Raw genomic sequence first — 14,201 nt, forward strand, 5'->3', positions numbered from 1 at the left:
CTTTGCAAACCTTGTTTCACATATAAAAACCATTTTCAGATTTAACCGGCTCTGTGTGAATGCGACTCTGATAGCATTACCAGAAGGAAACACCACACACACACAGACACACACACACACACACGTGCGTGCAATGATGTCAGCCAGGAGCCCACTTATGTGAGAACATTTCAGGGAAATGTTGGCCAGGCCTGTAAAGTGACTTGCATTTATTATGAATGAAAGCATCTGTCTGCCTCTTCACACACACACACACACACACACACACACACACACACACACACACACACACACACACACACACACACACACACACACACACACACACACACACACACACACACACACACACAAAGAAGAAACAGCAGAGGACCACAAACTGTGTCCGTACGGAATCCGCTCAATTAACTTGGACGCGCCGCTGCGTCTCTCTGTGACGAAAGCGCACCAACGATCCCGTGCAGATTGCCTCTATGTGGGTCAAGAGACGCTGCACATTTGCATGAGAATCAGATGAAGCACCTGGTGCTGCGAGTTACTGCCGACGGATGAGAGGAAGTCTCATCGTCGTAGACTTTCGGAGGGTCTGTCTGTCCCATCTCTCTTCTGTCCTGCACATAAAAGGAAAGTCCATCCCCTGCGAAGGAGAACGCTTCCACAAAATCTGAAGCAATATGTTCAGATGAAACTCTGCCACGGTCACTAGATTTGATAAAATCAACATTTAAATGCTGCGCACCTTTATTTGTTTGGCATGTCTATTCATTTTGTTTAAGTTGCAGATACAGATCAGGCTGCACTAATCAGTGTTTCATTCAGCGGCAGGAGAGACAGGTAGGTGTGTGTGTGTGTGTGTGTGTGTGTGTGTGTGTGTGGTCGGAGGAGCTCGGCCCCCACAGAGAGCAGAGGAGCTTTGCGTTATAACAAATGACACCACAACATTAATAAAGTACCGATGAAAGAATAGGAGCTAAATACTCACAACCACAACGATTCGTGGTGTCCGATCATTCCACACATTGATGAAAATCATATTCCACTCATGCCAATAAATCCCTCTAAGTCCTACGCACTGTTCCTTTAAGTCCAAAGTTATTCAAAAACGATGGACAAAATATGTTTTTATTGGTCAAAAAGAGCGGTTTGTGATGAGTTATATTCATTTTAAAAAGTTGATTTAATAATAAAAAAGACTAACTTATCTAATCCAATGAATCACAAAATTGAGATTTTGTTCACTTCATACAATCTTCAATTGTAAATAAAAAATAAAGACATTCAGTACAGCCCTGCCAACCACACAACATGACACTAAACCAGGCCACACCATGTGAACGACTCCTTCATCTACCTAAACAAAAGACCACCACTGCACCGCCAAAATAAGACAAAAACTAAAGCTCATTCACACGTTGCCCCAGTTATGACTCTGACAGGCCGATCTGTTCTGCCTGCTATGTATATCTCAGTCTGAAGCACGGCGTCACCATCGCCGTGCTTCAGACTGAGATATACATAGCAGGCAGAACGCACGGCGATGGTGACGCTGTGGAAAGGGGATTTTTTAAAAAGTGACATCATATCTGGCAGCGCACGGTGTTCTGTTGCCGTAAAACACTGAACAGACTCGGAAAGGTCCGTGTAGTCGGCAGTGACCTTGGTGTTTCATGCGGTTCATTTAACGAGCTCAGAATCAATCCGCTGCAGCCCGTGGACGAACATTGGAGCCATTACAGGCGTGAAGTGTTTATGATGCGTCTTTAACGCCGGATGAGGGGATGTATATGATTGGCACTTATGTCAGAGCTACGTTTCCTCCTGAGATAAGCAAAAAAAAAAATGTGTGTGTGGAATTTTTCTTTTTCAGCTTTTAAATTTCAAAAGCAGGAGACATTTTCCATCTGGAAATACCGACATGTGTGATGTTGCTTGATGAATCTTCCACATGGATGTCAAATTCTCAGATGACCTCCACATAAAAGTCCATCAGTGTGACCATCTCTGCCGCTTCCTAACAACTGCCTCGTAAAAAGACATAAAAAGGTTTCCGTGTGTTTTCAACATTCCCAGATCTTCTTTCTCGGCGGGCACAAACTCAAATAGTTGGTGTCACACTGTGAGTGACACTTACAGCCAGTCAGTTTTTAACCGGGTAGCAACATGCGGTTCTGAAAAGTGAAGCCAATGCGAAAGTGCCTTTTACTTGCATTCTCTCTAATGACCACCAGGGGTCGACTCCTCTGGTTGTATAGAAGTCTATGAGAAAATGACTCTACTTCTCTCTTGATTTATTACCTCAGTAAACATTGTAAACATGAGTTTATGGTCTCAATCTCTAGTTTCAAGTCTTCTTCAATACAGCATGATGTTCATTTAGTACATGATGGTCCATTTAGAGTCACACAGACCATAAAGCAGAGTATGCTTTAGGGGCGGGGCTACCTTGTGATTGACAGGTCTCTACTGCTACCAGAGTCGTATGCTGCGTTTCTGCGTCATTCCTCCACAGTCCAAATGTGGTTACTTCTGTTCACTGGTTGCACAAAAAAAACAAGATGGCGACGTCCAAAATCCAAGATACCGAACTCGAGGCTTCAAATCCGTCACGACAACATTCACTTATTCTATCCAGTCAATGGTTCTTACTAAACCCCTGAGACATCTACACATGCATTACGTGGACAGGATTGGCACATCACAATTTGCCATAAATATTTTTTAACATTAACATAAAATGCAACGCTTATTTTGCTCCATTCTGGTATAAAGAGAAAGAATTCTAGGAGCAAATATTACAATATAGTTATTCCATGAAAACATCCTTCTTCAAAGTGTGATCCCTGCCGCCTTCCTAAGCTTTGTGTTACACCACGACATCCACTCTCTGCATCCTTTTCGGGGGTTTGTTTGCTCCTCTTAATTGTTATACTTTACTCAAAACTGTCAGTTGTGAAACTCATGCAAAAATAACAGCTGTTCTACTGTATCTAGTTAATATGTACATGAAAGGAAACATCAGTGGCATAAAGCTACAGCGGATTATAGCCCCTGAATGCAACTGAAGATGACACTAATCTAGGATTTTACTAGACACCTAAATCCACGATAGACCACCTTACCTGTCATGTCGGCTGAATTTCATTTTATTGTATGTGTCTAATCACTGCATTGGGGGAAAACAAAGCGCACACATCGCGATAAACTCTGTTGTTTGGTCATCACTGGGTAACAGTCCTTCGATGGTTGACCGTTCATTTGGATGAAGGACATGAAGACACCTCCGATAGGGTTTCTGACCCCCCCCCCATCTGGTTTTCATGAGGGTTCGGGTCAGTTTTGTTTTCCATGAACTGTGGGCTCGTAAAGCCCTTTAACCGTGAACAAGGGCTCTAAATAAACTAGGAATGTTGTTTTAATTTGTCACATATCCGTAAATGGACACGGCTGACACGGGGGCCCTTTATTCAAAATGTATCGTCTAGGGATGTGATGTGCCTACCATATTTCTTTTTGACAGTTTTTGTTCTACAACACTGATTACAAATTCATGTTGGGAGGACACACTGACAACTTGGAGGAACTTGAACGGCAAATAATGGCAATTACTGCGATCACAAAGGTCGGAGCTTCCACAAGCGACGGCTCAAAAGGACACCAGAGTCGTCACAGGCCTCGGAGGTGTTGGCAGGGCCCGGCTCCGTCCTCGTGGGCTTGACCTACGCACTGAATCATCGCCATCATCCCACGCAGCAAGGAGTATACGTTTGAGAAAAAAACTTCTCTCGGAACTGTATGCTTCAAAGCTGTCAAACAAAGTCCAGGCCCTCAAGAGCAAACTTCTGGTTTGAAATGAGAGGAGTGTGGTACACTTTTAAGTAGGCCGACACTCTCAGCGCTGCACAACGTTCAGCTGCTGCAGAGCTTAAGAAGTGACAAGTTTTTTTCTCTTAGTACAGATTTTAACTCCACCACAACGAACACCAGCAAAACTTCTATTGTGGTCGTTTTTTAAATATTGTTTTATTCTAATTAAATAGTTCAAACTGAAAAATAATATTTAAGGTTTTCAACCGACTACACAAAACTCTGCTTAAATGGTTTGACCAATGCACCTGATTTGTTATCCCGGACAGCTCATGTTTAAGTGTTAAAGTTTGAGGTTGGTTGTGTTGAAATACTTCTAAAACTTCAGCTTTCCTTCTGGGGGGGACGGGGAACTTGACCTAAAGATTGTGACAGTGAAGGGTTCTTTACCTTAATGTTGGAGAACCACAGGTCGTTCTCGTGCAGCGTGGCCATGTAGATGCAGCACAGCAGGCCCAGACCAACAGACACGGACCAACCGACCGACGTCCAGATTATTGCCCCCCATGACCAGTCACCTGCAGGGACATTAGCGTGTCAGTAAGTCGCCGCTGCCGAGTGAAAAGCTCACGAACCTTTGTTTGAAACGAATGACGGCTCAATTCCATTCAGCTGCTTCAGTTTCAGGGTCCTGGTATTGTGGATGACGGCTCAGGGCCGACATCCAGAAATGAAAAGTGAAAAAGTGTCAGAGGGAAAAGCCGGCTGTCGTATAGAGGAGGGGGGGGGGGGGCACACACAACATCCCTCATTGTCAGTCTCTTCTGGAGGGCATTCCTAGTGTTGCACCAGAAAAACCATAGACTGTATATAAGAGGTGAATGTAGTCATGTCATCACTTGGCAGAACCGGAGGTTGACGCCTGAGTAAAACTCATTTATGATGGAAACATAACATCACGGGGAGGTTCAGTGGATACTAGAGAAATACAAGTATTCACAATAATATGAATGGCATTCACGTCAATCATTTATGCATGATGACACGTGACTGCTGTATGCATTGGTGCACAGAAGTTGGACAGCCACAGACTTCAAACTAGAAGAGTGCGCGGAGAAAAAGGATGATGGCATTGCATTAAAAAAAAAAAACCTTTTTCCGAAGTTGGCTCACTCACCGTGCAGGATCTTCTCCGGGTGGTGGTCGGTGCAACAGTTGGACTGCTGGGACTGACACTCTGCACCGAGAGGGGGCTCCTTCCCCCTGCTGCCCTTCCTCTGACGTAGGGATGTCATGTCGAAACACTGCACAAGCAGACACGGGGAGTTGGGGGCAAGGGGGGTTGTGTCTGATTACACACACAGATATGATGAACAGATACCCAGTGTCGACACACACACACACACACACACACACAGAGACGCGCGCGCAAGCACCTCAACACGCAAACAGCGCGTGCACCGCTACAATGTGAGGCTATAAGATCAAACAACGAGCCGCACCGCTGTTGTGTTTTGCGTCACTGTCTGTAGCCGTTCATTCGGCTCGATGGACGGGGTGCACAGGCCTGCTGTACAGCGGCATTTCCTGCCCACGTCGCGGCCAGAACAACGTGAAAACATTAGGTCCAGTCTATCGACACCGACAGCACCCCGGAACACCGGCGGCAAACTACATTCATACTAACGTCGCCGTATGTAAGCCGGACGGTAGGCTAGCCAAAACGTAGCAGCAGTAGTCATGTCATAAGGGTTGTTAGCAGTTATGCGAATAGTAACAACACGTTAGGTATACGTCAGGTTTCAACTCCTATTGTGTAGCATACTTCTACAGCCTCATTAAAATTAATGTGCATTTTTTTTTCTTTTTCTTTTTGCATTAAGGCGCGCACTACTGTTATGGACGCCAGATTTTCTTTTTGTCTTGACAGCAACAAAGACGAATACGATTTGCGCCAACGGTACATTTATAAGCCTCACCCTCCTCTACAGCAGCGGCTGGTAGGATGGTCCAACGGCTCTCCTCTACCTCCCCTCCCTCTCTCTATCTCACTCGCTCTTTCATTTTCCTCTCCTCTTTTTTTTCCCTCCCGTTAGAATTCATCGGTCAGCTTTCATGCCGCACTGGGACAATACCGGAACACGAGAGAGGCTGCCTTCAAAATAAAAGCGGAAGGGTCATCACTGTTTTAAGCATGACATGCGCTGGAGGAGAGACGGACCTAAAGTCTCTGGGTGTGTTGACGTCTATGGCCAGGGGTTATGAAGAAGAGAGATGAGAAAGATGGTGTAGATACATGCTATACTCAGAGATGGGCATTTCTTTTACTTGTATTTCAAATACGTATTTCAAATACAATATACTGGATTTCGTTGCAGAAAAAAGCTCTCTGGGAAAACGCAAATGTATGATATCTGAAAGATATGTTCGGCGAGATAATCCTCACAAATGAACACCATTTTTTATGATTTTTGAATTGTGAATGCAATTACCAGAAAGAAAAAGCCAACGTTAGGCTATAACCGAACACGTTCGCGTGAGTACAAAACGAGACTGTGAAGGCGGACTAGTCGGTGTGATGACGTTTTCATCCAACCAAAAACCCATTCAAAAAACCCATTGACTTAGAGAAGAGGGAACCGTCAGTGCAAAAGAGTCATTTAAGGGTTTTAGGACACCTGCACCAATCTATTCGGTACTTGAGGAAACCTTTCCATTGGTCACATTATTGACCTTTACTGTAGCAAGACTAAATCCATTCTTTATACCCATGGTCATCATATTTGACAACGAAACATAATAGCTGTTGTGCAACTCACTGAGCGATGTAGAGTTATTCATCTCCATACAATAAAGCTGTTATGGTTATTTGATTGTATTCCATTTGTAGGAAAGCTACAGTATCCGCTGCTTGTAAAAGGCTTAAAGGAGCATTGGGAGACTACTTGTGCATGCACAAGCCTAAGTGAACAAAAGACATTCTCTATATCGGTTATCAATGAAAGGATTAACTTTCTTATCAACAGAAAAAGAAAACCTCATGTAAAGTCTTGAGAGAAGCCCATCTTCCACCTTGAAAAGCCCATAATAAAAAGTATTGGAGAGTGGGAATGTATTACTCATAAGGACTAACAATCACCAAGGGGACTTCTATGAAGTCTTTTTATGTATATAAACAAACATAACAGACTGAATGAAAATGTGCTCTTCATTCATGCTATATTTAGGTGAATTAATTCCACGAAAAAACTTAGGGGGGAATGGTGAATTAATTAATAATTGAATGTTGTGTTCTCTAAACTTGTTGCTCAGCCACCCTGAAAAACACTGAGCCACTGCTGCTCCTTTTATCCAAGCAGTAAGTGTGTATGACAGAGTAACAGAGATGTAAACACAAAGAAGCAGCATTAGTGCAACAATAACTGTAAAAATATATATATATTTACAGTATTTACTGTACACCAAATGTGTATTTTTCTATTGGAACACCTCATGTTGTTAAGCTGTCGTTTGGTCAGTCCCCCCGAGCTTTCTGTGTAGGATTTATAGTACAGTATATGAGAAGGACCAGTGTGTTTGGTTACTTGTATTAACAATATATTATTATGATATGTATATATATATATTATATTGTAGAAGTATTATTGTATTGTATCCGAATTTTCATGTTCTGCATCATGTGACAATGTTGTGTTGTCACTGGACGGAACACCACGTCACAACCACATTCTGTGACAATGTGTCATTCTATGGAACACTTGGTCACACCAGCATTCAGACTATACTTCACATCTAATCAGTCAGACAAACTCACAGAGATACACGAGAAACCCAAGTGCTAACTATACATAGTAACTCATTTTCACAACGTCCCTCGATCATCTTAAATCTACACAGGAGCTCTCTGGCCCTCGGAGAAAATCAAGGTGAGTGTGGCAAAAAGGTGGGGATGACACCAACTCTGACTTGGTAACTCAAGTCATCGGAAGAGAGGAGGAGGTCAATGGTGACATTGATGAGGGCAGTTTCTGTGCTGTGATGAGGTCTGAATCCAGATTGAAATGGTTCATACTGTTGGTTCGAGTTGAGATGGGTTTTTAATTGGTGCGCAACAGTGTGTTCCAGTATTTTAGACAGAAAAGGGAGGTTGGAGATGGGTCTGTAGTTGTTGGGGATGTCAGGGTCAAGGCAGGCCTTTTGAGGATGGGCGTGACTGAGGCGAGTTTGAGGGCGGGAGGGACAGAGCCAGTAGACGGGGAGGAGTTGATGACCGAGAGGAGGAGTGGGCGGGGGGCTGGGAGACAAGCCATGACTTCCAGCAGCACCGTAAAGAATCTCTGAGTCTTTGATCAGGATATTTCCATTAACACCCAGATAAAACAAATTTCAAGGAGTGCCTTTTTTCATCAACGTAACATTTAAAAAATTAGGCACATCCTGTCTCAAAGCGATGCAGAAAAATATGTTCATGTTGTTACTTCTGGACTAGATTACTGCAATTCCTTATTATCAGGCTGCTCTAATAAGTCTCTTAAATCTCTCCAGTTGATCCAGAATGCTGCAGCACATGTCCTACCAAAAACTAAGAAAAGAGATCACATCGCTCCTGTATTAGCTTCTTTGCACTGGCTCCCTGTAAAATCTAGAATTGAATTTAAAATCCTTCTCCTCACTTACAAATCCCTAATTGGTCAGGCACCATCATATCTTAAAGAGCTTATAGTACCATACTACCCCACTAGAGAGCTGCGCTCCCTAAATTCAGGGTTACTTGTTGGTCCTATAGAGTCTCAACAAGTAGGATGAGAGCCAGAGCCCTCAGGTATCAAGCTCCTCTTCTGTGGAACCAGCTTCCAGTTTCAGTCCGGGGAGCAGACACACTCACCACATTTAAGAGTAGGCTAAAAGCGTTCCTTTTTGATAACCCTTATAGTTATATATACATATATATAGGGCTGGCTCAGGTGTGGACCACTACTCACTCCACGGACAGTTTATAATGTCTTACCTGTAGAAAGAACTAAAGAAAGTCTAAGAAAATAGATGCGATGATGCTATTAGTTTACTTCAGTTTGGGCTCGGAGACAACTCACTTTAATGGAAAGCCTGCATCAAAAACGTGGAGCGTAGAGGTCAGAGGACAACGGTCTCTATTGAGTTGCATTATGCAAAGGCTGCAGCTTTAGTGCAGGACTAAATCTTTGGAGTAGGACTTATGATGAATATGAAGGCTAGCACTAACTGAGTCATTGTTAGCTTTGGAAATAGGACGTTTTTCCTTTTTTTTTAAGTGGGTTAGTATGTATATACTGAAAGGTGGAATTACTGTTCTTGTGAATGGAGTCTTGTGGCTTAGAAGAGAGCGGTATAACGGCTTCACACCCCCGTCGGTAATGGCTGTTTGACGGCAGGTTAAACCGATGGTTGGACAGGAGCAGCAGAAAAATGTATTGTAGATATATAGAAAGGCCCACCTAGAAATATCAGTTAAGTGTTGGTTATATTTCGAATATTTTCACCCATTCACCCTGTCACCACTCAGCGGTTGCCGGCGGAGAACTGAAGCCATAATCTGTGCTCTCTTAACAGCCGCAGGACTCCCTGGACAGAAACAGTACCTTGCAGCACGCGGGAGCTGCTGGTCTACAGCTGGAACTTTACGTCTGCTTCTCCAAACGAAGAAGAATGATATAAAAACCTAACAATAATAGAATGAAGCAGCGGACCTACCCTTTAATTAGCTACATTAATGGTTGCCAAACCTGTTTCTTGTTTCATAAAAGCAAGTTGTTCTATAATGTTAAATAAAAATATGTTTTTTTTTTCCTCCAAATAGCATTTGCACAGTTCCTTTACCATAGTGCTGGTGCCTAAAAGAGTAGTGAGTCTGATTCAAATGAAATGAAGAATAACAACATTGATAAAGACCAGAAATCCTGCTATACAATTGTAAAAAAACAAAACACACAATCAACTGACAGTAGCCAGTGTTCATGGGTTAACATCGTACATGACTGACCTGGAACACTACGGTGATGCATTCTGCTGTGGTAGGAGACATAATGATTATTATGTATATATTCTTACATCTAGAGGTATCTTGCTTTTGTGTGTCCAGGTTCACATATCGGTGTCAGTGAGATGTGTGGCTTCACCCAAATACATTGGAGGTGAATGGCATTACCCACAAGTATGAAATATTACATTTGAAAAGTTCAAGAGTAATGTGCCTTTCAGGAAAGTATACCTCGCCGTGGACAAGTTTCCATTGGAGCGACTTTCTATTCAATAAGTAGCCCGCAGGGAAACTGCAGACATTTTGGTCTGCGATTTATCCCATAAGTGTGCCAATTGTTCCCTACTTCTACACATCCATATAAACGCTATCCCTCCCCACTACGCAGAGAAACCAGACGCCGGGCTTGACGAGCACCCTGGAGACAGCAAACGGGTCAAGTGGGAGGATGCTCAGGGCATTCAGATGGAAAGGAGAGTGTGTATTTGGGAGAAGATGACATGAAAGACCTGGAGATTATCAAAAGAGATTTAGGAAAATAAATTGGCTTGACTCTTGCTGGAGTGAAGGATTACTGGAGAAGAAAAGTGATTGTTTAATGGCCATACTCTCTGACTCTATCCCCTTCAGGTCTTGAATCATTTGCTCGTGGCCACACTTACGCCCAGTCCCGAATTTGAGCTTAATTCCCTCCTCCCTTCTTTCATTTCTCTAAGTCTCGTCATGCCGGGCCAGGGAGTGCGACTGCAGGAAGATGGCCCATTAAAGATAACGCTCGGCTCTCCCAGTGTGCCCAATTGGCGTCCCTTTAGCCGGCGTGGGATCAAAACTCCCTTTTCACTCACAGTAGCACAAAACAAGGTTCATAGAGCGAGTGAATCTTGGAATTAACCATTAAGTCGAAAAGTAAACCTTTGTCCCTTGAACTGATTCCAGAGTATCTCCAACTACTCTTCATCCTCCGTTCTTACTTTGCCTCATTTCATGTTTTCTTTTTCTTGATCTCCACTTTCATGGTGAAAAACTCGATCCTGTAAAGAAAATAATAGACTTGGGAGGATTGTTTTTCTGCTCGTGCAGTCCGGGTTTCACGTGAAAGCCAAAGGGATTACATGTTTGTGAAGTAATGGGAGGGAGTCGCTCAGGGTTGTTACTGCACTGCTGCACCTCGAGTTATTGTATTTCACATTAAACTATATAAAAAGCCTAAAAAGACTATAAAGACTTGTGTTTGCTTTGAATAAAGTCAGGGATGTATAGCCCTCCTGATGTCTAAATTTCTATTGAAGGCTTAAAGCTTACCTGACATTCCTCATCTGGCTTTACTGTATATGATTTTCTAGTATGCGTTTTTATTATATTAAGTTCTGTTTCTCTCTCTCTGGTCATCTTGTATTACCTGCCATTACCCCAGTGTGTCAGCGCTTTAGTCGTTGTTTGCACTGTCAGCGCTTTTAGCATCATTGACACTATTCGTTGTTTTTTTTCTTTTTCAAACAAGTCAAAAGCTACTTAAGTAAAGATAAGAACAAGAAAACAAACAAGACAGACTTGCAGAGATGCAATAAATACATTAAAGCGTAAGAATAAACCTCGAACAATAACTTCTGCTTATCATTTGCTCCCGTGTGTCTACCTTGGCTAGATCTGTTCCCAGGATCCAACAAGAAGTGCACCCACAGTCATTTTCTATATTGTCCAGGTGATGTGTGGGAGTATGTGGGCTCTGGGCTAAGACGGGTCGGCAGCCTTTACTCTCCAAAGAGACATTTTGCTCCATTTTCCACCAAATAAAATGTGTCTGGAGCCGCAAAAGCTATTTGATGTCACAGTTTATAAAGTTTTATATATAGTTATATTATACATACAACTATAGTTTGTTGTATTTATGAAATTATAGAACAAGAATAAAGACACTTGTTGACATTTTATTGCTATTTTACGTGTTAGAACAATATCACACTCTCATGAAGAGGAGAGTTTGCTGCAGCAGTTGAGGAATCGCTCTTTATCGATCATCTCCAGCGTGATAGTTTCCAGCTAATGCTGTGTGTTTGTTCTGGAAGCGTCTTTCAACACTACATTTTTTGTTGTTTGCCACATATCAAGCATTCAGGTAAGCCAGCATCGTTCGCAGTGAAAGCAGATGAATACGTCCACGCAGAATTAAACTCTATTTTCCTCTGTGACTTTTCTGTTTTTGGATTTATCCATTGATAGTTTACTGAGGGCGGGGCTCTGCAGATCATGATTAGCCACCTGCAGGGAAAGGTGCTGGACAGCCACGTAAGATGCAAGTGGCGGATCGCGGATCGCGTCCGTTCTTGAATATATTACTATTTTGCTCGACAGAGTTCGAATCCAGGTTGATGCGATCTTTCCATAAATATATTTTCTTCAATGTATTTCTTCATACGTGGCGGTGATGTAGTGCTCACTTATACAATCGTAATCCCCGCAATATATATGAGATGAGGCTTTTAGATCTCCAGCAATATGTTTGTGAATGTGTGACGAATCTGGCAACAGAGACAGAAAACAGCTGCTGCTGTTACGCGAACACAACACACACTCGGAAACCAGTAGGTTTGAAAACCAGTAGGACGTAACACTGGCACCCACTGCATGCCCAGTGTACGTGATATTTGTTTTCAGGCATTTTATTCTGAAAAGAGATCATCTCGAAAACGATGCTGAAACTCGTATTAAACGTATTAGTGTGGATGTAGCCTCAGGGAGCCGCGGGTTGCCGACCCCTGGGCTAAGAGAATATGTATCCGCTGGAGTGGTTATTATATTAAAAACCTGTTCCTATTGGTGTGAAACAGAATTCAGAAATTTCAAAATACAAATAATATTGTAATATACAGTATATCATCTAAATATATATATATATATATACAAATAAGTAAATATAAAAAAAGTATACAAAAATATATGTATACAAATTTATACATAAAAAGAAAATATATATATAAATATATAATACATTCATATTTTTCCATCATCTCACAAACACGACCAGAGACAAAAAGCAGTTATTTCTCAGTCTTTATTACCAAAAATACAATGGCAAAGTGGTGACATAATACTGCCTATGATGTTCTAAAAATAAATAAACATAAAGCAAGTGTCACACTGCTGTCCCAAACAATTCCACATTAAACCTCAGTACAAAATTTTATATGTACAAAATTTTATAAGAGCAAAAAGAAGAAACGGCTGATCAGGACAGACATGTTCTAGCTTCTCCACCTCCTTTGGATGAAATGCACACAGCTCAGTTTACTGCGTTTACCTTAAAATCACCAACTCTCTGAAATAGACGAAAGAGATAAGAACAGAGACAAACAATGGGTTTTTTTGTCTGTTTTTTAAATTTTTTTACAAGATTATTAAAAAATAGATGTTTTCTTTAAAAAAAGTCAGTTTCAAGGTTCTGCAGTATTGATCTACAATATATACAAACTAACCGTAGGAAAGTATTTGAGCTTATTATTAGGTTAAAACAGCTAGCGAGTAGAAAATAAAGAGCCGTTTCACATACTTGGTTTATTGTTGTTGCCGTGTCCCCAAAACTGAATAAAACAGAAATGTGGATTTGCCTCTCTGGAAAACATACTGAAGTGTGATGATACCCACAATAAATCCACTTCAACACCACTGGCTGTGCCCAGATCGAAATTCGGATCAAGTGAACTAAATATACGACTGAAGTTTTGGCAAACAAAATTCTACTTTCAACACATATGACATCGTCACCCAAAAGGCACAATAAATGATTTGCCTACAAATGAACTAACATGGCACAAAGTTAGAGTTCTTTAGTCGCGGTGTGAATTCAGACTGACTGAAGGAAATGTAACTGTGGCGAACGCTCTGAAAGAGCTGCCCCGTGTTGCCACACTTTTGCAATTTGTGAAATTAAAAAGGAACTTACATTCATTCCAACACATTTACACGTTGTTTTTTTGCCTTCACTTTCTAAAAAAAGTATCTGAAATGATCGTGTTTTACTTGAAATATTATCATGCGCTACGTTGTCGGACTGGCTGACACCGCGGGGCTTGGTTTGCTATCAACGTTATGTTTATTCCCAATTAACACATACAGTGTTCTGTACAGTCACAGAGTCCAGTGAAGTTATTACTACTTAGATGCTATTTCTTCCTGTAGCTTTGGCCTTAAATAGAACTGTATGCATCAAATTAAGGACAAGTCTGGTGGTAGAATATATGTTTTATATTTTCAACAACTCTCATGAAAAGACCAAAAACCCAAAAAGAATGTGTCCTACTCATGTCCAGTAGTTCTCACATACTGGTGCCGGACAGACTCACTGCCACACTAAAAGTGTATTGTTGCACGGCTGGAAATAGTC

General features: G+C 41.9%; 1 protein-coding gene across 1 annotated transcript in view; it reads right to left on the minus strand.

The window, feature by feature from the left end:
* The window catches only part of dpy19l3 (dpy-19 like C-mannosyltransferase 3), a 47,494-nt gene extending 41,656 nt beyond the window's left edge, over positions 1–5,838 (minus strand). Inside the window, exons 1-3 of the mRNA XM_079163863.1 lie at positions 5,784–5,838; positions 4,982–5,108; positions 4,255–4,382 (exon numbers count right to left, since the gene is read on the minus strand). Of these exons, the coding sequence (XP_079019989.1) occupies positions 4,255–4,382; positions 4,982–5,099 (246 nt within the window). The 5' untranslated portion in view covers positions 5,100–5,108; positions 5,784–5,838. The remainder of the gene's footprint in view (positions 1–4,254; positions 4,383–4,981; positions 5,109–5,783) is intronic.
* Between the last annotated feature and the right edge of the window lie 8,363 nt (positions 5,839–14,201).

Source organism: Pholis gunnellus, assembly GCF_910591455.1.
Source record: "Pholis gunnellus genome assembly, chromosome: 1".
Taxonomy (NCBI): domain Eukaryota; kingdom Metazoa; phylum Chordata; class Actinopteri; order Perciformes; family Pholidae; genus Pholis; species Pholis gunnellus.